We start from the raw sequence: 24,253 nt of genomic DNA, 5'->3' as shown, positions 1-24,253 counted from the left end.
GCCTCGTGTTTCGCCTGTGGCTTTCACGTCATCGCGTTACAACATTGCTCTCATGCCAGTCTCATCGAACCACCGAAGCAAGCCGAGAGTGAACGTGAACGAGAGAGGAGGTAAAACTTCAAAGTCACTCTCTCACCATTACCGACAGACTGTGCTCGATCTCTCTCGCTCTCTCTTTCTCGTTCATTCTCTCGCTGTCTCCTTTCCTCGCGAGTACCTATAAAAATGTAGTTTTTCTTGGGGCATTTCTCGCCACAGCTTTCGACCCTTCATCTCGAAACTCTGACGCTCGTCACGAGTACTCGACGCTGTACGTCCGAAGTATTGCCTTCTGAAACCGACAAACAGACGTGTCAATATTACCGAAACGTTTTTCTCACTCTCTCGTACGAATACCCGATGACTCGTACATCCGTTAACAGCGTGTCCGAATTCACGTTCTCACAAGAGCCTCGGAGCCTCGCGGCTGCGTCGTTTCATACCCACAGTATAGGACGAGGATGAATCAAAGAAATATGAAATGTAACGAAATTTGATTAAAGTCTCTGGTAATTATAGGGGAACAAGCTTTTTTCCCCTCAAAAATACTTCTGGACTTAGGCCCGCGATATGTTTAAGGTAGTTCATGCACGAAACGATTTTATTAAGAAAGTCTTGAATTTTTCACAGAGTTTAAATGCGTATAGTCGACTCGCAGACATATCAAATTTCAAAGGGTTCGTCTCATTGTTTATTGAGATAAATGTGCTTAAATATGAAGAAAAATACACAGGGTTGTAGGGACTATGGGCAAAAAATCGTTTAATTTTCCATATAACGAATGAACGCTTCTTACGAGCGTTTATAAAAAAAGTACACAATAAAAATGAAGTATGTAATGAAGGTTTGGGGAAAAGTTCGAGAGGATTGTCTTACTAGTAATAAAGATATATTACGTTAAAGATTGAACGAAATTGGTAATGAGCACTCGTGTGACCTCACATTTGCTTATTCCGGCATTTTGTTTCTTCCTGGCTCGGGCAATTCCTGTCGTAGCCTTCTGTCTTTTCATTAATACTTTTTTCTTGATTCATTTCCCTTTGCGCTCTCTAAAGCGATTTTTTATATAAAAAAACAATAGTATTTTAGCCACGGACGAATGAAATTTGTCGTTCAGTCATAGTGATGGGTTAATGAATGGCTTGTAATTTCATTGGGCAAAAGATAAGTTGGAAAAATTTATTTACAATTTCGAATTGATAACTCTGGCATTAATTGAAAGCGATTTTAGGTAGCACGATCCTTCGGGCATGATCTACCTTAAGCCGAAAATTCATTTGTTTCCGATAAATATCCTATAAAGCGCCCTGTAGAAAAAATACTCGTCCGTGTATTGCGTGCAGGAGCGCTAAGACGAGAAATCGATTAAGTGAAATCAATCGCAGCCCCTAAAGGCTCCCTCGGTCTGTACAAGTGTTTTTTGCCCGAAAACTGCTCAATAAGAAGCGAGATCACTTTTTTTTTGTATCCATTTCGTTTTACTCCTGCAGCCCCCTGCTCCCCTATAAATGCCAAGCACGCGGTCGCTTTTTGCGCATCGTCGATTCCTCCTTCACATCCCACTATTTTTCTCTTCCCTCCTTCCTCCTCCTGCTCCCTTAAATCGTTTTTGTTTTTTGTTTCCCGTTAACCTCTTAATGCTCCCCCGCGTACACTCGATAGGCCGGTACGTTCGTGTCTCATCGAATTTTTTTCATCCTCATGTCCCAGGATATTTTTCCTCTTTCTCCTTCTCACATATTATACGCGAGCGCGCATAACCCACTCTGCGGGCTTATCTCCCCCATAAGATCTATAAGCCGAGAGCTCCCCTTGTCTTTCATCTTTGCCACCCACGCCGATTTAACCCTTTCATCTCTCTTTTTCTCTCCTCCTTCCACCCCTTCGCCTCGCGCTGCCTCCGCCGACGTTTCTCTTCCGCGGAAGTAGCAATTAATCGAGATACTCCGACGTCGGGCACGTCACTTTTGTTGTGCGATCATAATTACATGAGACCACATCCTAATCTAGTAAAGCAACTGAGGAAAACTTCATTTCATACTATTCATTTTAGGACCCTCGCCTCGTAGAAGAAAACGAACAATTTTTTCTCTCGGGTTATCTCGATTGTTCGAGCTCGGTTTTTCTGATCCTTCGACCGAAGTTTCAATTGAAAATTATCCGGTTGAGACACTCTGGTAAACGCCAGTTTTTCGGATTTCTTTTACATTCCAATCAACTTTCGATTCACTGAAAACAAAAAAAAAAGAACAACGAAATGTGGCATTACGGAATGCCAATGTTTAGATAATTCAGCACTCGACATATTAAGTCAAAAAAATCGATTGTTTTCGGGAACGCTTCAAGGATATATTTCAAGAGTACAAAAACATTTTTTTAATCTGAGAAATACTAATTTGTACATAATTTATTTTTATTATTTATATTATTTATTTATTGTTATTTTATTTATTTTTATTTAATCTGTGCATAGTTTGTTTTTGTACTCTCGAAATATATCCTTGAAACTATGCCGAAAAGTTCGCTATGGTGAGTTATTTCCGTCTATTGCTAAAAACATTCCCGAAAACAATCGATTTTTCGACTCTGTAAAGTAGGACCCCCCCCTTAAGTAGAAATAAACAAATGTCCCGAGTTCTTCGATCAAAAGATTTGATTTCACTCGTTTAGTTAAGTCACGTAAACAAAAATTTAGTGATTCGGATAAATGAACTGTTCCTTAATTATATCGCAAGCCGATGTTAGTTATATCTAGCAACAGAAATATCAACTAAGGACGTTTAGTTGTTGCAACGGTTTTTTTTCTCAGCGCACAAGGTTAAACAGGATTAAATAAATAAAATAGTTTTAGATCCAACTGCAGATTCATTCTCTCCTAAAACATTATTGCAGTTGAGAGAATAAAACTCTTCCAATAACATCAATTGTTGTCGAATCAACAATTTTTTTTTCTCAGTCCTTCAACTATTTCGTTCCTGTTTGAACTCAAGGTGTGAAAATCATCCTACGACTATGGAGTGAATTGAGTGAAAAAAATTGACAGATCCGTGTCTAAAAATAAAAAATCTTTTTTACACTCCGTCGGACGAAATGAAATGAGTTTATTCGTTATTTTTTGAAACAACATAGAAACCGTCGGTCGTAAATTTGTCGCGTGTAAAGGCGAGAAGCGAAAAATATCAGTTCCTACATAGGAATGCTCGCGCGGAGTTCTGTCTCGTGTTAGTCCTTGTTCCGTATTGAAGGGTGTCCAAAAAGCGTCGTTAATCAATTATCAAACTGCTCATTATCGGTGTGTGTTGTGTGTGATGATACGCGCAAGCGATACGCAATGGCATACGGTTCGAACAAACGCCGAGAATAGGACACGCGTCTAGAAATACACGGGAATATGGCCGACCGAGCGGCGACTGGTGCGGGAGCAAAATCGAAATGAGAAAGATGGAAATAGGAGAAACACAGAGAGAGAGAGAGAGAGAGAGAGAGAGAGAGCGACATAATAATTACTCTCGTCGTTATATCCGCGCGGAGATCCGGGCGAATTCGTCATCTATATAATTGCAAAACGCAGCTCGCCCGCGAGAGTTATCCTGCCCCCTCTCCGCCGCGTCGTTTCCCTCCCCGCCTTTAACATCCCTTCGTCGGATGAAAACTGCCTGAGCGTTTCACTCTACGCGTCAGGTGATACAACGGATTATACGATGATAATTATTGCCCGAACAACGAGGCTCTGGTGCCCTCTCGTCCTGCTGCCTCCTTCCCTTTCCGTTTTCCTCTGGCAGTGCCTCCCCGATATCAAGGCCGTGTATACGGTTAATTAGTACTTCGTCATAACGAGCACGAATTCTGCTGGGGTTACGCGCCGCATACTTTTTCAACCTAAATTAGTGGCGATAAATAGAAGAAGAAGATGGAAAAAAAGGAAACAGTAAACGAGGAGGGGTGGGGGGGGGGGGGGGGGGAGGAGGAAAGTGCGAAAAGATTCTCGCTCCTGTGCAGCATTTCGCTGATAGATTTTTCCCTCGACTTTTTCGTCTCCGCGACTTCGTAATTTGCGAGCGTCTTCCGATTAACAATATTCGTCCCGCAGCTTTTTTTCTCTTCACTCCCGCCTCGTAATTGGCTACGAAAAAACTTCGAGGCCGCCAATTACCCCTTGATCTTTCTCAAGGTCCAACTGCGCGAGGCGCAGGGGGTCAAATTGAATTTCGGAATGACCAAGATGCCGACGAACCGGCAGATTATAGCCCCCCCGCCCGCCCTCGCGACCGTCCGCTTCCATTTGTCTTTAATATATGCCTCGGATGTACGAGCTGCTACAAAAGTCAACCTCGAATCGCCAAGGCTTGTTCGCACCCGAAAGTCTCAGGAAAAAGCTCCTGGCCACGTTCTCTGCAACCGCTGCAAAGACGTCGCCATCGACGTAGTATCTCGACACGACGGTGCATCCAAGCCAAAGCTCGCTTGAGAGCTTCCTTCAAGAATTTCACGAAATTTTTCTTCCCCACCCTCCCCCCCCCCCCCCTTTTTTTCTTTAGCCCACATTTCCGGCCCGGGATTTTGTAGCTCTCTGTACATTGCCAGTCTTCGTAGGGATTCGTGCGGTCGATCGACATGCTTGTATGGGTAATACTCCGGTCCATGTTTCCTCTTTATTACCGCGGGGCGAATGAGGAGCTCTGCCGAAGAGAGACTAAGCCCTCCGTCTGGCTCCTCCGGCATCTCGTGTTCTTCTATCAAACGCCCTTTCCCAACCTCCGAGAACTACGGCAAGCAGAGAAAGGAAGACGGAGAGAGACCGAAAGAAATTCTCCGGCGGCGAAGAGAGCGAGAGAGCAAGAGAGAAATCTTGTAGAGCCACGAAATTACCCGATCGTGTTCTCGTCCCCCCTTGGCAGTAAAAGTAACGATCAAATCCGCTGACCAAGATATTCACCTTCCAAGTGTCATTTTCGACACTGTCGTGCCTCCGACTCCGTGCCAGATAGATTGACGCCTCGCAAGTAACATCCTCGCAATCATTTTTCTCAAACGAGACTCCGCGCGTAATCGAATGAATAAAATATATATTCAAACACAGATTTACCAGCAAATTAATCCAACTTCGTTATATAACGAACATGAGAAAAGCGACGTTTAATTCACGTTTTCACGCAAATTGCCACCCAGCCTTCCCCCTATAATTGAAAGCTCCGATGCGCGAGCGCAGTTGCACTCGGTAAATAAAAATCTTTTTGTCCCCGCGTTGATGCACTCGGCAAAAGGTCGCGGGCGAGCACTCGATGGGGAGGGAGGGGCGGTAAAAAAGTGTGTCACTCCGTTTGAAAGCTTCATGCTTCAGCCTTCCAGGCGTTTTCTTTTGAAGGCTACTCACTCTCGCTTCCCCCGGCATGTTCTGTATACTGTTTCGAAATACGCAAGGGAGCGAACGAAAAAAAAGGAAGCAGGGAGGAGAGGAAAAAAAAGTGGAAAGTGGAGCAAGAAAATAGGTGGAACGAGCGAGGGGAAGATCGTGGAGAATAAGTATCGTACTTGAAATCCTGTGATGTCGAAAACACAGAGGAAGTTAAGCAGGACATGTACTAGCACGTGCTGCAATCGTAATCCCTCCGCCCCTTTCCGTGCTCACCGTCGCCCCGAAAAACGAGGGTGCAAACGAGAGAGGGAGCGACATGCAAAAAAGAGGTAAAGAGGGAAGGAGAAGTAGCGCGGATTAAAGAAGACGTGTCAGAAGGAAAAGAGCGAGCAGAAGCCGCGGCCGATAAATGGCCTGTCTTTTATCTCTCGAATACTCGGCCTCAAGATTTGCCTCCCTTGAGCCTCCGCTTCAAGCCCTTCCCTCTCTACGGATCGCTTGAAATTTTGCGTTAAAATTTGAAGGGTCCAGCTCAAGTTGTTGCTGCGATGAATCGGGAATTTTTGTGGCATTTGCTCGAATGACGCACTGCGATTGGAAAACCATGAAAATCGCGGTAACGAGCTTCACTGAGTTTGGGCAAAAATCAGAATAATCGTCCGCGTGTTACCCCGGCGTGCTCGAATTCTTCGGAGAAGAAAGAAACCCGCAGGCATTTGGGCTACGGGAAAACCTGCGTCGAACCTCCGAAGCCGACCCGGAACGAGCGAAGGGTCTGCCAGGGCGTTTGACCCCGTGAGAAGATTAACGTAAGTGATGACGCGTGCACGACGCCGACGCCGCGATGAACTAGAAGGAAAACAACCCACCGACCGAAGAGAACGGTTTTTTACTCCATACTAAGAGGATGACAGCGCCGGATTACGGGGACAGGTCCCTACAAAATCGATATCTCATTTAATTTACATTCAGTTTATACACACATACACATCGACGTATAGAGCTAGGCCAAAAGATAATGGAATTTTTACCGGCTTCCTCGGATCGCGGTGAATCCTCGTCCGGAAAATCGACGAGCAGGGGAGACTGGGGCTGGTTGGCCAACTTTTCAAACCATTATGCTTGCAAACAAGGAACTAAAGACGATTTCAAAAACCAAATGGTTGCTTCGAATAGAAGCAACCTCCGATGAAAATTTCAATTTTTTCATTTAATTTAGTCGCTTTTTTGACGACACGGGCATTGAGACAAGTTGACTCTATGGCACCATTTTTACCTGATTAATAAAAACGGATAGTTATCAATGTTATTTATTTGATTATTCGAACAATGAATACGAAATGTTGACATAAGTGAATGTAAAGATCACTTTTGTCCAGAAGTGTGATAACAAGGAATATTTGACCCTCATCCTCGTCATCAAAATCAGAATTGCAGTTTTTATACACGTAGAATATTATTTTTTTACTGGCACACTCATGTGCGTCGACACACGTGTTAGCCATCCCCATACACCACTCTTGGCCTACTTACTCCGCACTGCTTTTTTTTAGCAACAATCAAACGTTCTGCCAGCAAATTATAGCGATAATTGAGAAAAATACTACGCACAATTATAGTTCGATATACGGACATTTATGCAGAGAATTATTCTAATAATTGGAAAATAAAATCGAGGCAGCAGGAGATAGATAAGATTGCGAGGTAAAAATTTGATTTTGTACCGGGATTTATGAAAATTCTTCACTCTTCCTAAACGACGTGTCGCTCCGAGCCGTTAATATCAACCGAGCGTACGTTTGAATTCCGTGGTTTCGACGTTATTGTTTATTAGCCGACTTGCCCCGTTGGCCAACTAGCCCCGGTCTCCCCTGATTCGATTTACAAGAATGAAAAAAGAAAAAACAATAGCACGAGTGAGCGAGAATGACGTTGGAGTTTTTGCATTTGAACAAATATGAGTCGTTCTTCACTCGCCCGACGAATCGTTAACATTTACAGTACAAGAGCTAACGAATTCGAGGATCGATGCGAGTCCGCGCGAATTTGCGTCCGTAAATGTGTCCAGTCAAATTGTCAAAATAGATGAACGCGTTTGCAGTTTGTTACTGCGGATTTGAGAGCGCACACAGCGCGATATTTTTCGTTCCGGAAATGAATCGGGCTAATAAAACAATCTCTGTGTGTTGAAACGATGGATATGAGTATTAAGGGTGTCCTCGATGTTTTACACAAAGAGCGGTGAACGAACAGGAAATAAAAAAAAAACGAGAGAGAGAGAAGGAATAAAAAGAAGAAAAAACAAACACGAAAAATCGGGGAAACACGCTAGACATTTTGCAATACTTGCCAACGCGGACAGATGACGTGTTGCTGCGCGTATGCAGCGCGGGTATTATTTCTCCACGGATTATAGTAGTATCGAACGATAGGATCGTTCGCGGTTCGACGCTCAATAGCTAATGGTTTGGAGGGCAACGTTCGAGATAGCGCGAGTTTCGCTGCACGATGGAAGCGTAATTTCGGGGCTGCGGGGGCGAGTAAGGGTTGGGAAAGAGTGAAAGAGCTCTCTGTTATTGACCCACGTGTTGTGGCAAACCCTTTAAAACGCAGGCTTGAAAATGGATGGGGCGAGCGTTCTCGTTGTTTCGAGATACTGCGCCGCGTCGCCAGGATAATTCGGTAAACAAAAGTTTAATTCGTTATTGAATTGTTCGCGAGATAAAATCCAATTTGCTCCTCCGCGGGGCTAGAAATAACGAGAAAGTGTGTGTTAAAAAGGTTAGAAACTTGCCGGGTCGATACGACTGTGGGGATCGAACGCACGTGCACGTGGGGCGAGCTCTTTTTTCAAATCACTTTGAGATTTTCTCGAAGCTGCATTGCACCCAGGGTCGGAGTAACTTTAAGTGAATTCGGCTGGAGGGACGCGCACTTTCTTGCCACCTTTCGGACCTCGGAAATTCGTTCCTCGTCGGAGAAACGTGACGCACTCGCTTACTCGAGTACACGATCCAATTGCTGCAACGCGAGTCTTATTCTCCGCCTCGCGGTCTTTTATCTTCAGGTGAAAACCTCGTGCTTTCTCTCACCCGCGCTCTCGCTCTCGAGATTCTTATACAAGTGTAGAACGCTCGGGGTTGAGGGCTGCTTCGAAAAGAGAAAGAGGAGAGAAAACTCATCCGCGTAATACCCCGCGCCGCGAGCGGGAACGCCGTTACGGTTCAAGTTTTAGTGCTGCGAGCCCGTGCTCCAAGCATCGACGCAATGCCCCACTTTTTGCTAATTGCGAGCACTTTTCCTCGCTCATTGAATTCTCTCGCGGGCGTGCCTTCCTACATCGCGCTTCAACAAACCTTCTCACCCACACTATCTGGCAAATTATCATTCCCTCCCTCCCACACTCGCTCTTTTTCACCCTCTTTTTCTCCCCTTTCTTTTTTCACTCCGTTTCCCCCACCCCCGCCCTCCCCCTCGCGCCGAATCCTTTCTACTAGAATTATTCCAGACTCCTATATCTCGCTGTTTTCTCTCTTGCGAGCGCTCCTCTCTCGTTCAGCAATCTTGTAATTTCGCCCTCATTTCGCCTCGCGACGAAAAATTCTCACGTGCTAATTATCGAAGCAGCTGTTCTCGCCGATACGTAAACACCAACACTGTGCACGTATGTGTGGCTTTCTTTGTGCGTGCGCAGCAGTGATAATGACTCTTGGGAATCAATGTTGCGCCTCTCCAGCAAATTTTCCGCTCCTCTTGGCTCTCTCGATACCTTCGGGGATTGGATTTTCATTAATGGTTGTTTTTACAAATTGTCCCATTTTTTATGCCTTCATCGGAGACTTTTATATCGCGACGGAATAACCGAATGGGAGGGCATTTGGATTTTTTATACTTCAAAGTATTCGATGTTCACTCGAAATGCAAAGTTTCACAATCATTTTTCGAGTGCCACTCAATTTATTATGACTGTTGAAACATCCACTACTCGACCGCGATCGATGAGTTTTTTTTCGTCGATCCTCCAGCCCAATTAGCATTTGAAGAGAAAAAATGCAGCGCGCACCGTTGATGGATTGCCAAGCAGGCGCTCTGATTTAAACGAGATTTAGTACGAAGGTGCACCTTTACTTTTAGGTATTTTCGAGAAATAATTTATCGACTTTGAAGAATTTTAATTTATTCCGCTCATTTGCAAGGCTAATTTCGCGACCCCGAACACCTCCTCTCGCTCGTTCTCTTTCCTCCTTCTCTAGATTCAAAAAAAGCGACAGGTTCGCGCAAAAAAAGTGGAACAAATCCCGCTGCTTTAATCTCTGGCACAGTATTTTTGTTTATTTAAGAGCCCCTCAACGGAGCTCATCATCTTGCTCTTGATTCTCGAACAATGACTTTTCGCGCATGCTTCACAAACGAATCAATCCATAAATAAACATTCGAACAATCGTACATCGAAAGCTTCTGCGCTTGAAGTTGAAAAACAGTTCGTACGTAAATATCGACGATTTTCGCCACATCGTCGAGCTCAATTTTCCTCGAAATTTGTTCGTTCGTCCGAAATAGCATCGCGAAGTACAATAAAACCAATTTCTGAACGATTGAGATTGTTCCATACCAAAATCCGATTTCTGACGAAAATTAAAAAAAAAAAAAATATATATGTCGCGCAGAAAAATCTAACGAATCGATTAAAAAAAAAAAAAAAAAAAAAAAAAAAAAAGAGTAGTTTTACCGTTTAGTTATTCAGATATTGCAAGTTAAAGTTCTGTGGTTTCCCCATCTGAACACATGGCAATCGTCAAACAAAAAATGTGAACCGAAATAACTCGAGAACGGTTTTTACCATTTTGATTTAAAAAACACAGTGTTGAAATATCTTCTGAAGAAAAAATTAAAAAAAAAAAAAAAAAAAAACACGATCTACCGTCTAATTTTTGAGAAAAAAAATGATTGTAATAAAAATCGTATGAGAATTTGAGTGGGAAAATTTCAAGGTTCGCGACAGGGCAATTAACGATATTTTGAAGGATTTTTGGGACATGTTTCACAAGGAATAATGTTCACGCAGAAAGGAGGCTGCACCCTATTTTTTATGCGGCACTTAACTATATCGAACTACGTTAAAAATGACAAAAGCACCACAAACCGATAATAAAAACCCGCGAAAAATCCAAGTTATCCAGTAGCATATAATTCACCGTGATTGGAAACAATTGGATGGGTCGAAGGGACGAGGATAAAATATCGAAATTCAGAGGAGGCGACTCGACACGTAAAAAAAGTAGAAAATTAAGGCAGACCGCGACGAGAGAGAAAGAGCAATAGCAAACGGTGAGAGGAGGACCGAGGGTTTGGGCTCCGAGTCTATATATAGGTCAGGCAACTTTTACATTTCAATTAGCATTTGCATCTCAAAGGGTTGGGAACGGAGGTTCGCGGAGGGCGCAGGGGCCGAAGGTTTTGTCAGATCCTGGGTCCGCCGCCGCCACCGCCAACGGGTAATCATAGCGAGCGCGTTCTCCGGTATACATCGCTAGCCATGGCAATCCGGCCTCTCTAGCTCAAACAGAAACAATGGTTTTGGTACGCGCGCTGTGAGAGCCATTCCCGGAGCGGCGGCCCCTTTTCCCTTCGCCCCTTTTCATTCGTCCATGTGCGCCGCGCCGGCATGGCACCTACCGCACTCTGAGCCATTGTTTTCCCCGACGAAAATCACGGCTCGTTGGAACACCGACGAATTGTTTATAAGCTAAACTGCTCGCTTGACGTACTCCGAGAAAGAGAAACACCGAGAGAGCTCCGTCCATAAAATTTACATGTATGGCTTCGTACCCGCGCCCGCCTTTCCATCGACTCGACGATCTCGTTATCCTTCAAATTTCTCTAATCCCTCACTAGCGCGCCGAACTCAAACGTCCCCCGCGTTAAGTGTTATCCTTTTGTCCGAAATTCCCGCTCGCTGAAGACTCCAATTTTTCATACTTTCACAACAATTTTACTTGTCGAGGTTCAACGAGGATTAAAAATGTGAGGTTGAAAAATTGAAAAATTCTTTCAAATATCAGATTCATTGTGAAATTGAGAAAATACGTTTTTTCAATCGTCGTAATTACGCGAAAAACGAGAATAATTTTTGTTTCATCTTTTCATTGAATGGGCGAATATAATTCGACGTTCCTCAACGGCATCGAAATGTACGTAAATTCCAGACGAACCGTGAAAAATGGCAGAGGGGATCGATGCATTATCGCGAATTTGGCACGAGCTTGAAAACACCTTGATAACGTTGATGCGAAGAGAAATATCGTGCAGGTCCCCATTTTTTATGATTCCTCGTGCGCGCACCCTCCAATTTTCTCGACATCATCATTCAAATGGCTGTGAAGCCGAAGGAGTTTTCCGTTTATTTTTATTTTCATTCCAAATGAAAAAGAAAGCACAAAAAATACAAGCGGACTTTTTTCATCTCCGTATCGGGCTCCGGAGCGACTTGTCATTGGCTTGACGTTTTTTCGCGTGGCTTCGCGCCCTTGGTGTCCTTTCAATATTTTCTAATGCCACCCCGCTTCGCCCTCGTCCCCGTCGGTCGCGTCCTCACCGCGCCATCCCTCGAGACGAGGAGACAAGTTGCACCGAGAGTCTCGCACGATTAAGCCCTCCCGCTTTTCCGCGGATCACCAGATCCATCATGGCGCGTGTGAGAAACCTCCTCCGGGCTGTAGAAACAGCACGCAAACAAAATAGGGGCGTTAAGGGGCGCGGGGAGGCTGGGAGAAGAAAAATTGTAAAGCTCGCTTAACCGAGGGAAAAGCCTGCTGCTTTCAGCCATATTTATTTTTGCGTCTAATCCACGGAGTGCTCTCGCTCCACAAAGACTCTTCAGATACTCACACTCGTGCATAGATTTGTTTTTTTTTCTTCTAATTAAACGAGATAAAATGGTGCGTTTAATGAACGGAGGGCGGCTCCGGGGCCGCGAATTTAGGTCGCAAACTCGCTTTATTTCCACTCTCGTCATCATATTCAAACTCGTTTTTACTCTCATCCCCCCCCCCCCCCCCTCACACAATTGACTCCGCATTAATGATGGATTAATTAAGCTCCGGTTAATGAATTTTCAGTCGGATGGTGCAACAGCGAATTAACGAACATAGCGACGATGTGCGAGGTCATCAGATCCGACGATAATTTCTTCACGATGGTCCGACTCGACTCGAAACCCATTGCGTGCCCGTTCACCGGACCACCCTACATTTTCTCGTACAATCGCGGCGACAAGGACTGCAGCGATCCACCGAGCTTGGCCGAAAGCTGCACCGACGAGAGCAAGCTTCTGCTCAAGTATCAAGCGTGCACGGACATCGACGCGAGCGAGAGTTTCAGTGAGTTCATCATTCTCATTCGTTTCGCAACATTCGAGAATCAATCGTACGATCTCGTGGGGCTTTTTCATGTTTTAATTATTTTTCTCTTTTCGCAATAATTATTCTATCATCGCGAGACGAGGCGAAGACAAAATCTTTAGAAAAGTTACGATCGGCACGAATGTTTGCCTTTATAGAATCAAGTTAAGGGGGAATATCAGTATGACAGCTTCAAAAATGAGGTATTTTTTGGAACTTTTCTTTTGAAAAAACGGCTCCAACAAATTATTTTTAATTTTGTCTATCGATTATTGAAGTAATGAAGTATGGAAGGAATTTTTTTATAATTTTTAGTACATTTTATTAAGCGGAGGAGCGGTCGCAAAACGGCGTCTCAGAAAGAGATCATTAAATTATAATAGTGTAGCTATCGCAGCATCGTAGGAAATTTGAAAATTTTGATTAGAAAAAAGATGGCAGCCGTTGAAAAAAAAAAATTGAATTTCACACAAAAATTTTGCGGTAAATCGTTAATAAAAAAAAGTCAACGATGTAAAACAAAAACGAGAGGATAAAATTGAATGATGCAAGTTGAATATTAATATAAAACAAAAGTTCAGAAGCTCTTTTGCGTCCAAGCTCTTTTTTTCGTAGTGATATTCCCCCTTAAACGAGTGGAAGAAAAATTGCGATCAGCGCGATTCTCGTTGTTTTATTTTCAATTATCGAACCGTAAGAAAGTGACGAGTCGTTTCGCTAATAAGTTCCAAATGATCGAGTCCCGATGTCAGAGGCCCGCTGGAGAGTGCAGAGAGAAGAAAAAAAAACAAAGAGGAGAAGGAGATGAGAGAAACGTTGATTCAAAGGCTACGACGAAGGGCTTCGGTAAATTGTTGCTTAATAAAACAGCACAAGGGGCTGGCATCCCTTTGGATCGTCGCTAAACGGATTATAAGCCTAATTCAATTATCATTCTTTTACGGAACGACGGCTCCTGACGGGATTTTTTTTCTCCTACGCTTGCTCCGCACCCTCGATTCTTTTTTATTTTTTATTTTTTTTTTCATTATTTTATCCTTTTTTTCGCTTCTCAATGCAACCCTTTGCTCCGGGAGACGCGAAAAAATGAACTTCCGACCCATTATGGTTCGGTAGCGTTATTACGTTCGATGTCAAAGTGCCACTTATGCAAATGGAGTTTATTTTTTTCTGCCTCTCGCTCTCTCCCTCCCTTTCTTATCACACCCCCTCACGGTTGCTTCATTTTTTTTCATTGACTCGAAACGTTGCAGTGGAGGAATTGCAGTGTCTGGCTACGTGGAGGGACGGCAGACTCCAATATCTCATGGGCACCCTTAAACCCTTTGACAGAAGTGCACCCGGCAACGAGGAAACTTTCAGGTAATTGTCACACACGTTTTATTTATACGACAAACCTTTCCGAGTTGATACGATCGAACGAAGCTCCGACCTCGTTTCGTTTCTTTCCATTCTTTACTCTCGAAGCTACGAGGAACTTTGGCAATTTATTCGAATGGACCTTTCAAATTCACGAACGAAAATGCATTCACTTTCGTTCACTATTCATTCCAGAGAAGAAAAATCGAAGGAAAAATTCTCTGATCTACTTTGCAGTTTTTTTTTTTAAAGAAAAAAAAACAGAGCATTTTTCTTTTCGACTATTTTTTTAAAATCAACTCGATGAATTCAAATAAAAACTGTGAACGTATGCTCGTACTTGAGAAAATCTTCCTACACATCAGGGTTCGTCGTTGCTCCCTTTCGTCCTCCTCTTATTTGTTGTATGAAGTGGAGTTTGTCAGGTTTTTTTCTACAAAAGTTCTGTTCAATCGCACGGAAGCTTCGTTCTGTTTCCATCGCATCAAAGAAAAGCTACTAGAATTGAAATCGTGACACAGTTTGATCCTCCGCTTTCAGTGGCCCGTGAAAAAAATAGGGAAATAAGAAATCGATCAAATTAGCACGAAAATATTTTTATTCAAATTTGTCAAAACGTGCATATTATTTTCACCGTCCCCGCGTGAGTTTCTCCTTCGATCCAATTCCTCCAAATCTCGATTTTTGTCCTCCGACATTTTTCTCGTTCACACACGTTCTCAAAATAACTCGGAATTTGAGAAACGTAAGAAAGGCCGTTTCCGGATCAAAGGGAGATGAAAATGATCGAAGAATCGAAGATTCGTTATGAGCCTGAAAAGCCCCGATGCGCGTGCTAATATGAAACCGTAAGCACACAATAGTACGTGGAATATGGGATCGAAGGTGGCACAAAGTGCGCTCCCATCTGCTAATTGAGCTAGCTTTCCAAGAACAATTTCTGAAATTGCTTGAGCGTAATATAGAAATAGGACCGAAGGAGAAAAGAGATAAAAAAGAAAGAAAGAAAAAGGGAAGAAGAAAAAAATAGAAATAGAAAAAAAGCCGGCGAGAGCCTGGAACGAAATGAACGCGCGAGTATTGAATGGCACCCTGGGGAGAGATACACGAGTACGAAACTACTCTGCACAATATATTGTACAATGACGACGACTGTACGACGACGATGGCGGCGACGTCGACGACGATCCGGCGAATTACACGCAATGATTCTAATTGGGGTACGAGCTCAATTAGCCAAATTGCGCGTACCCCTCGAGCATCATACGAAACGTTAAATTGATAGATAAATCAATTAATGAAAACAGTCCGAAGTAGCCACTTGGTACACGAAACACGACGGGAGGGTGTATTTGGCTATTTCCGTTTGTCAAGAGCATCATTCGTCTTTATACACTCGTTATGTTAATCCCAAAATTATTATATCTCGTTACTAATAAATCTTCAAATTATACCACGTTTCATCGTTTATTTCGATAATTATTAATAATCGTTACCAGCTTTTTAATGCTTCCTCAAAATCCTCATTTGAATTCGTATGCCAATATTTGTTTCCTGGCTACAAACTCCATATTATTTACGACCTTTCTTCAATTATTTTACTTTTGTGTCCAAATGCTGTGACGAAAGATTCTCTCTTTGATACTTCAAAAATTGTAGTCTAGTTTTTTTTCACCGGTTCCAATTTATTTCATATTTCAAATTTATTTATTGTCAGTGTAAAAGGCGTCTCGTCCCTTTTACATCAACCCCTACTATAATTATAATTATAATTGAGTGGCAGTAAATTATATTGTAATTCTTCCATTGTATTCCCAATTGTTACATTCATTCCTCGTCCACCGAGCACCCTCGTTTTTATTTTCCTAGTTTTTGGTTGCTCCTCATGGCTGCTCCCTTCTTCCACCTCTCACCCCAATCTTTTCCCAGTTATTGATATTTCGACAGTTCCAAAAACATTTAAGAATTCTTCGATTTTTCAATTTCTATTTCAATTAACCCTGGAATCGATTGTAACTGTTGTTTGAATGCTCTCGTGTATTCGAATAATAACAAGATCGGATGTTTTTTTTCTCTTTCCATAATTACGGTTTTAGAAAATTGTTTCAAACTTTTGTTATTCCGCGAAAAGAATGTTGGTTTCAAGACTCGAAATACCCGGATAAATGTAATTTTTATGTTTTTCGAATGAAAATAAACGAATGTGCCATCAACTGGTGAACATTCGTCGCTTTTACGTGAAGTTAATCGGTTTCATTTGACTTTTTATTCAACAGGTGCTTTTTATACGAGAAATATCCGCATCACCAAGGTGGAAAAGTCGTGTACGCGATCGCAGAGTCCGGGGAATCGACGTGCAACGGTCTGAATTCATTGTCCGAAGGTTCAAAAATAATAAAACTGATGAAAGGTAAGAAGTAGCTGGTATAAAAACATTTTTTTCGAAAAAACTTGCAGTATTTTTCGTTCAGTTTTATTCATGACGAATTTACAAACTTTCTTAGTTGACAAAGAGCACAGCAAATGTAAATACCCCTCGTGGGTGACGAAGCATCATCACTGGCGTTCGCTAAACGGCTCGAGAACGTACCATTTCACGAGCGGAAATGCCACCTTGAAGGTAACTTCTCCGATGGATAATTTTCACGAAGAAAAATTGGTCTGCCATAATTTGGAGCCGGCCGATCCGAACGACAGTAATCAGAGGAACCGAGTCAAACTCGTCGCTCACATCACCAGCGGCTGGTGAGTCTCAATTAGCTATTTCGAAACGATCGTTTGAGCAGAGTTTACGAGAGCCATTTTTTTCATCAACTTATTCTGACGAGATATTGCATCAACGCGTTTCATTGAAATTTTTTCAATTCAGACGAATGTGAAAAAAGAATATTGAACGTGAGGATTTTTTTTTCGTTACTTTTTCATTCTGTATACATTCCCACGAAGGAAAAAGTCAAAGGGAGCGACCCTTTGATGCCGAAGAATTGATTTTAATACAGTTCTTGGTCGTTCTCTGATTTCAGTGATATTGGATACGTCTGCATGATTTTTCACAAAAGGTCACCGAACGTGATCGAGATTCAACAGTCGAGTGAGTACAGCGTAAACAGAGTAAAACTAGCAGCAGCACAGTCCTATTTTCAATTTTCTCGAAGATAAAAAAAAATAGCACAAAAATTTTAATTGTAGCACATAAAAAGCACTTCATTTTCGTGTATAGTTTTCATATGTATTTCGTTAAATTCAAATATTCCGCGCTTCATTCGACGATCGATGCGTGCACGTGAGTGGGATCGATCCCAGGACGATCGCTCTGTGTCACCCATCGAGTAGTCGTCTCCGCACCGTCAATATATAAAAAACTATTTCTAAGGAATTCTCCGTCGTAATTCATCACAAGCCCGGGCCTGGCACAGGAGCTATTCCAGATCAGCGTAATTAAAACTCTACAATTGTATCTCTACATGTATATTCTCATAGCTGTACACGTAATTAACGAATGCTTTTCAAAATTGACGTGAAAAGAAACCAAATAAATGACTAACTCTATTGAGGACTTTTGTGAAATAAGAAGAAAAATAAAATATAAAATTTTTACATTTTTGGGACTGTGCTTTGCTTACAACGGTATTTTATTTTCCATTATAAACGTCCGCTCTCTTTCTTAAATTTGAATGGAAATATTCAGCAGCCATATTTCATCGGTCGTCGTAACGAGGAATCTGTGATTTGTTGTTTAAGGTGAAAAAGCAATAATGCCGGACGCCTGCTCGCAATGGGATCCATCGAAAATGCCATACATGATGCTAATAAGTGAGTAAACGATTGATTGAAAGGTGTAACGAAAGTATAGAAGTTGGGGAAAAAAATTGTGAGAATGTGGGGATAATGAAACCTCTCTCGGTTGTGCTAAAGTCCGTTGGATTTGCGGATTTCGCGACGTTTAATAATTCGTGATTTATGAAGGAACGCCGCGAAAGGGTGCCACGCCAGACGAGAAAAGGGTGTCTGGTAACAGGAAAGGGCGAAGTAGAGAAAGAGAAAATGAATTATCGCCCAGGGCAATAATGTAGAAAGCAGTTTCTCGATCGTATCGCTCACTCAGACTAAGACGAATGCTTCGCTACTCGTCACTCTCGCTTTTTTTCCTCCTTTCTTTTCTCTTCGCCACTTTACATATCCAAGAAATAATGCGAAATACATTCGTTTTTCTCGCTTTGCGTAACGAAATTTTTTCAACTAAATATGAAAAGTTTGTATTTCTGTGTGGTTTTTTTTCTGTTAACTCACTTTTGATGAAATTGGAAATTTTTCATTGCGTAGCTCAAATCTCACCTTTTTTTCTTCTCGCAGCTTCGAATCTGGTGCAAAAGAAATGTCCCCAATCCGGAAGATACAAAATCCTCGACTTCATGGCACCGAGCGCCCTGTCCATTGCTCCTGGACGACAGAGACGGTCCGGCGCGAAATCATTCAGAACCGCTGAAAAAATGACTTGGCAGGAGGACAACGAGGACGAAGAGTGCAAATTCACGCACATTGAAACTGGGTGCAGCTCACCGGGTCAGAGCGAAATGACCATTTCGAATACGTGCGAGAGAGAACAAATCGGTACGTTAAATATGATGGAAAAAATATTCAATTTTCTGTGATACCTTTGGAAGCGATGTTCGTTGATTAACGTTGCTTCAAACATGGGCTTTCATATTTTATGGAAACGTAAAAACTCATTGAAAATTATCAAAGTACTGGAAAGAGAATTGAGAGTTTAAATAAAAAGCACAAAATCTATGCTCTGGGCTTCCGCCCAACCTGCCACGCTCCAAAAAGGTCTAAAAAGAAGTTTGAAACACGAAATGGTGCATTCGACTGAATAAAACTCATCGAATATCGTACAAAAATATTTAATAATCTCGAATACCCCGCATTATGAAGTGCCAAAAAATTACACAAAAGCTACAGCAACAAATGGACGCGATAAAAAATACAAAATTTAGTCACTCTGTTAAAAATTGTTGAAAAATTTTTCACGTATTTCATTCTCGTTCTAGCTTATTCTTGCTTTGATAATTGGGAGGAGGACGGCACGTGGTACACGATAGTGTCTCAAAAGAGTGGTCAGCCGAGTCTGGAGAACGATGAAACGTTACCAAATGTCGTTACGTTTACGTGTTTCTCGATGAGATGGGTCGACACCACAGCCAAATTGCCAGTTCGTGGCTCCAACAGACACGAGCAACAAGAACAAGAATTATGGCTGTCCAGGCCAGCCCGTACTTGCCAAAGAGAGTCGACCGATCAATGGACGTACAGGCTCTCGAGCCAAGGTATTATACCATTACTACCTCGTGGGCCCCTTCTCACTCTCCTCTCGATCGCGTACAACCTCTCGCCTGACACTGAGATAGGTGTTAACTAGAGACTTATTGTATTATATGCTAATTTATTCCTCTTCTCCAATTGTTCCTTATGTTCATACACTATGTATTAATGCTGCTTCGCTTTTTAAGACGATAAATCATGTCACCGAAACTCGGGATCCCTGAAACATGATTTTGTCGAAAATAATCCATTAGAAAAGCACTTTGTTAGTTTCCATGTTGGAAAAACTGATTCCATTAGAAAAAGTCATGTTTGTGATAAAATTTGCAATTTTTTCATGGTTTTATCGATACCGTTTCACTCTTTGAGGCCATCAATCATTTGCTCGAATCTTAGGATCTTCGAGACATCATTTTTCCCATGGAAAACACTACTTTCAGTTCCGACATTAAAAATACGCTTATTTCAAGCTTTCCGATCAAAACTCTTCTCGCTTTCTCGAATAACAGCAAAAATATGGGAAATCGATTTTTCAACAGGTGAAATGAAGGGGGAAAAAGTGTCTTCGATTCTCTTTATTAAGCATTAGGGCAATATTTCGAGCAAAAAGAAACTGCAATTAAGTAAATGTAATGAATGTAAAATTGTGACGAGACATAATCGATGAATAATTTTCAGGAGTCTGCGAAGACGTAACAAGAGCAGCTGCGAGTGCGGCGTCCTCATCATCGTTATCGAGAATATCGTTGGTCCTTGCGGCTGGTGCTGCAATAGTTTGCAAATTATTATCAAGATGATGAGCTTGAGCTCGTCGAGTCACGGAGGAATAATCGCCTCTCGAGTATCGCGTACCCTCGAGTACGTTCTCGTGGAGAAAATCAAGATTTGAGGCAGCTACACGAATACACATATATTTGAATCTAAATATATTTATGAATATAAACATGGGAAATTGTCCCAACTGCGAGACGTCGGAGGAATTGTTGCACATTTGCACAATTCGATCGATCGGTTTATCAGCTAGAATATTTCGCGAGACGAGGAAACTCTATACCGTACTAAAATATAACAACGTCGTCTTGATCCGTGTGCTCGTTCGAAGCAATTATCACGATTGTGTTGTCGCTCGTGGATTGCTTCTCGCGCTCTCGTATCACGTATCAAGTCCATTAGTCGAAGAGCTCTAATCCGAGGATACCGTGACTCGACGGTGGCATACACCTCGCCAATTTGGTATATTTGATACGTGTACGAGAGGGGAGCAAAAAAGGATGAAGAACACAACAGAAACGAAGTCGTAAATGTCAGAATATGTAAACAGAGGGACGGCTGGAATGACGCTACGACGACAAACTTTTGTGTGTGTGTGTGTGTGTCTGTTATTTTTAATATCGCAAATATCGTCGATCCGAGAAATTCGTTCTTACCAGCGAACAAAACGAAAAAGAGAAAAGAAGAAAAGAATATTGTAAATATTATCAGGGTATAAGAGTTAAAGAGAGGAAAAAAACGAGAACAAAACAGTTGAATGAAAAACGTTCACCGAAAACGAGCCTGAACTCGTTTCTCATCACCCAGTGCAAATTATCGAGGCCACTCAACGGAGGATATTATTACTACGACACAATTTATTAGGAAAACGAAAATAATAATTATTATTGTCTTTATTATTCATATACGTGACAGGGATATCGAGATGAGCAAGTGAAATGGAAAGAGAAAAAGGAAAGAGGAACAAGATTTTTATTCTTAGCTAGTTGCACATCTGTATATAATAATTTAAATACTTGTATAAAGACTGTTTTTTATTAAGAGAGATAGAAAAGGAGATATTGAGATTAAAACAAAAAAATAATTAACAAGATAACGCTGCCTCGTGAATGAACGTCGATGGAAACATGACTCTTGATATTTTCATTTAAAAAATTTTTTTTTTATCTGCTGTATAAATTTGGATAGTGCGTTTGTGAGCTTCGCAATGCGATCGACGAGCATCGTATCTTTCATCGCCCCATCGTTAACGAGATATTTTTGTTAGAATGATATCTCACGTATATTCTCATACGAGGAAACACAAAAAAACGAAATAATAATAATCGACGTACTTCTATCTCTGTACCTATAAAAATATAACGATGTTCGCAGGGGCTGAAAATAACGAATGAATCAATTTAAAAATCCATCTCCGTCGTGACCGCAGTCTTTCACTATACCGAAGAACAAAGAAAAAAAGGAGCGAAAAAAAATATCGTTTTTAAAAATAATATTCGATCGGGTTCATTCGTACATGGGATTCATCGCGCAATGGGATGTCAACGAGCTGGAATTTTTTCAGTCTATCCGGAACAAATTACTGTAGCATCGACTTTTTTCCAACAATTCGATGAAGTAACAAACTAGAAGCGAATTATTCACAATGAGAGAAAAAAGGAGGGGAGAGAGAAAGCAGGATAAAAAACGAAGTCATGAAAAAAAGCTTCATCTGTAAATAATTGATGTTTTTCATCGACAAAAAATGTCTCCATTATTTTGATCAATTAAAGCAGATAAAATAATTGAATTTGAACATTTTTCGTCGCTTCGAAAGCCCTGCGCGCCCATCGCATGACTTCCTCGATCTCTCCCCCTCGGTTTTTCTAGCACGAATGAAAAATTTAAAAAAATAACAAGCAATTGAAAACGAGTGCTTAGGAAAAACAAATGGGGGACAGGAGATAGGCACGGAAAATAAAAACGAACTGTAAATATAAATAATGTATACATGTACATCGAATACCGGAAGGCGAATTAAATATACCTGAGAATAATTTTTAATACGACAAAAAGAAAAAAAAATAAATGAAAAAAGGTGGAGAAAAGAGAAACTGACAAAAATGAAAAGCGTAGAAATTTTTAGGATATATTGATGCCCGATAATGTTTTTGACGAGCCTGAAAAAAAAAACCAACAAAAAACCATTCGTGAAAACGCTAAATGGAGAGAGAGAGAGAGAGAGAGAGAGAGAGAGAGAGAGAAGAGTTCATGTAAAAATGAAAATGCCGATGAAAGAAATTGAAAATCAGCTCGATAACGAAAACCCATCATTTCGAAAAAGAAAGAAAAAATTTTGCGTTTGTGTGTCTTGAGTGCTGCAAATGCAAGAAGCGTATGTGGATGGAAACAAAAAACAGAAAGAAACGCAGGAATGCGTGAATTCAAAGTGAATTTGACCGGAGACGACTACTGTATGAAAAATAAAATAAAATAAATATAATAAAAATAAAAATATACCGTACAAGAAGTATATATATATAGCATAAATATATATATATATATTTTTTCGTTTATCACTGTGATGATTGCATTAAATACGATAAATATTCTAGAAGAACATAAGGGCCGTTTCAGTGTTGTTTTTTCTTGCCACTGTATAGTTCAAGGGAGTCATTGATTCATTATAAATTTAAACTAAGGTTTTATTGGGGCTTGTATCGAAAAAATCGAAAAAAATAAAAAAAAAAACAAATAAATAAAAATATAGAAACGATACGAGAAATGAAATTTCGAAGAAGAAAATATTTAAATAAAAATCGTACGTGGGCTTTTCTCGCTTGACTACATAAAAGAGGAGAACAAATTTCTTTCGATCTTATGATGTAAACTAAAGAACTATGTATTATAATACTATAATTATGCATAAGTGAAATAATGGAGGAAAAAGAAAACATAAACAAATGAAAAACCAAGTGTATGTCACACTCACGATTGTATACCGAAGATCAGAGATGAACGTCTCTGGGGATTTGAAAGAAGGACAAAAACTAATTTTTTATTATTTTTATGTTAATTCAGTTAAAGTTTTAGCAAAAAAATATGGGGCCATTCAACGCCAGCTCAGCGATCTATTATTCGATGCGGAAACTGTTTTTTCATAGATGTGAGATAATCGTTTAAACTGTAATATTATGAAGCGCGATGGGAATGTATATTTATTGTGAAACGTCAACACAGAAGTTCGAATAAAAGAGCAAATTATATAAACGTTTTCTAAATTCAATCCTTCTTTCGAAGTAAGGAGAATCGTCTCATCTCTGCACCTGTGTTTCGTTTTATGAATTTTCAACAATGTGATTATGTTGTGTGTTCGAAGGAGAGAGAAAAATTGTCATCGCGAAATGTTTTATAAATGGGGAATGTAAAAAAACGAACCAAGTAAAAAATGACTTTGAGTAGATGATTCTGCTCCTCGTTTACAAATTAAATTTAAGTCCACCTATTCATACACACGAACACTCGAAAAACTAACCCTAAAAATGTAATTTTGGGGTGCAAAGGAAAAAATTTTGGATGTTTAATGGAAAATGTATCGATTTTTTATCTATTAACACCAGCCTCATCGACGAAGGTCAGCGCTTACTCAGTTAAAAATACTTTTTCACTGTTTCTATCTCGTTTCATGAATTTTTGGACAAAAAAATTTTGCGAACGCGGGCCACTCGGTAAGCTTTTTGTATTTTCGAACTCGTAACTGCTTCTTTCCAACAATATAGGTTTATATAATGTTACTGTCACGGTAAAACCACTGTCTAAGTGCCCGTCAATCGCTGACTGTCACAATATGAGCTAGCATCATGTGTAATGTTCATTATTATATTTTGAATACGAAATATATATATACATATATATATATATCTCTATATATATATATTGAAACGAAATTTAGCATCCTGCGTCTTTTTTATCCGGAATTTAGGAGTCCCATTTTTTTTCTCTCACAGTTTTACTGTGAGACAAAGAA

General features: G+C 40.9%; 1 protein-coding gene across 4 annotated transcripts in view; it reads left to right on the top strand.

The window, feature by feature from the left end:
- Window positions 1-23,692, top strand: part of LOC122417392 (uncharacterized) — a 130,029-nt gene extending 106,337 nt beyond the window's left edge. For all 4 annotated transcript variants that reach the window (XM_043430871.1, XM_043430873.1, XM_043430872.1 and 1 more), the window contains 9 exons: window positions 12,514-12,774; window positions 14,049-14,157; window positions 16,431-16,564; window positions 16,659-16,899; window positions 17,178-17,245; window positions 17,896-17,967; window positions 18,508-18,765; window positions 19,206-19,481; window positions 20,155-23,692. In XM_043430871.1, the coding sequence (XP_043286806.1) occupies window positions 12,514-12,774; window positions 14,049-14,157; window positions 16,431-16,564; window positions 16,659-16,899; window positions 17,178-17,245; window positions 17,896-17,967; window positions 18,508-18,765; window positions 19,206-19,481; window positions 20,155-20,273 (1,538 nt within the window). In that variant the 3' untranslated portion in view covers window positions 20,274-23,692. The remainder of the gene's footprint in view (window positions 1-12,513; window positions 12,775-14,048; window positions 14,158-16,430; window positions 16,565-16,658; window positions 16,900-17,177; window positions 17,246-17,895; window positions 17,968-18,507; window positions 18,766-19,205; window positions 19,482-20,154) is intronic.
- The last annotated feature ends 561 nt before the right edge of the window (window positions 23,693-24,253 follow it).

This window comes from Venturia canescens, chromosome 10 (genome assembly GCF_019457755.1).
Source record: "Venturia canescens isolate UGA chromosome 10, ASM1945775v1, whole genome shotgun sequence".
NCBI classification, from domain to species: Eukaryota; Metazoa; Arthropoda; class Insecta; order Hymenoptera; family Ichneumonidae; genus Venturia; species Venturia canescens.
This window is presented reverse-complemented; position numbering and strand designations above follow the sequence as displayed.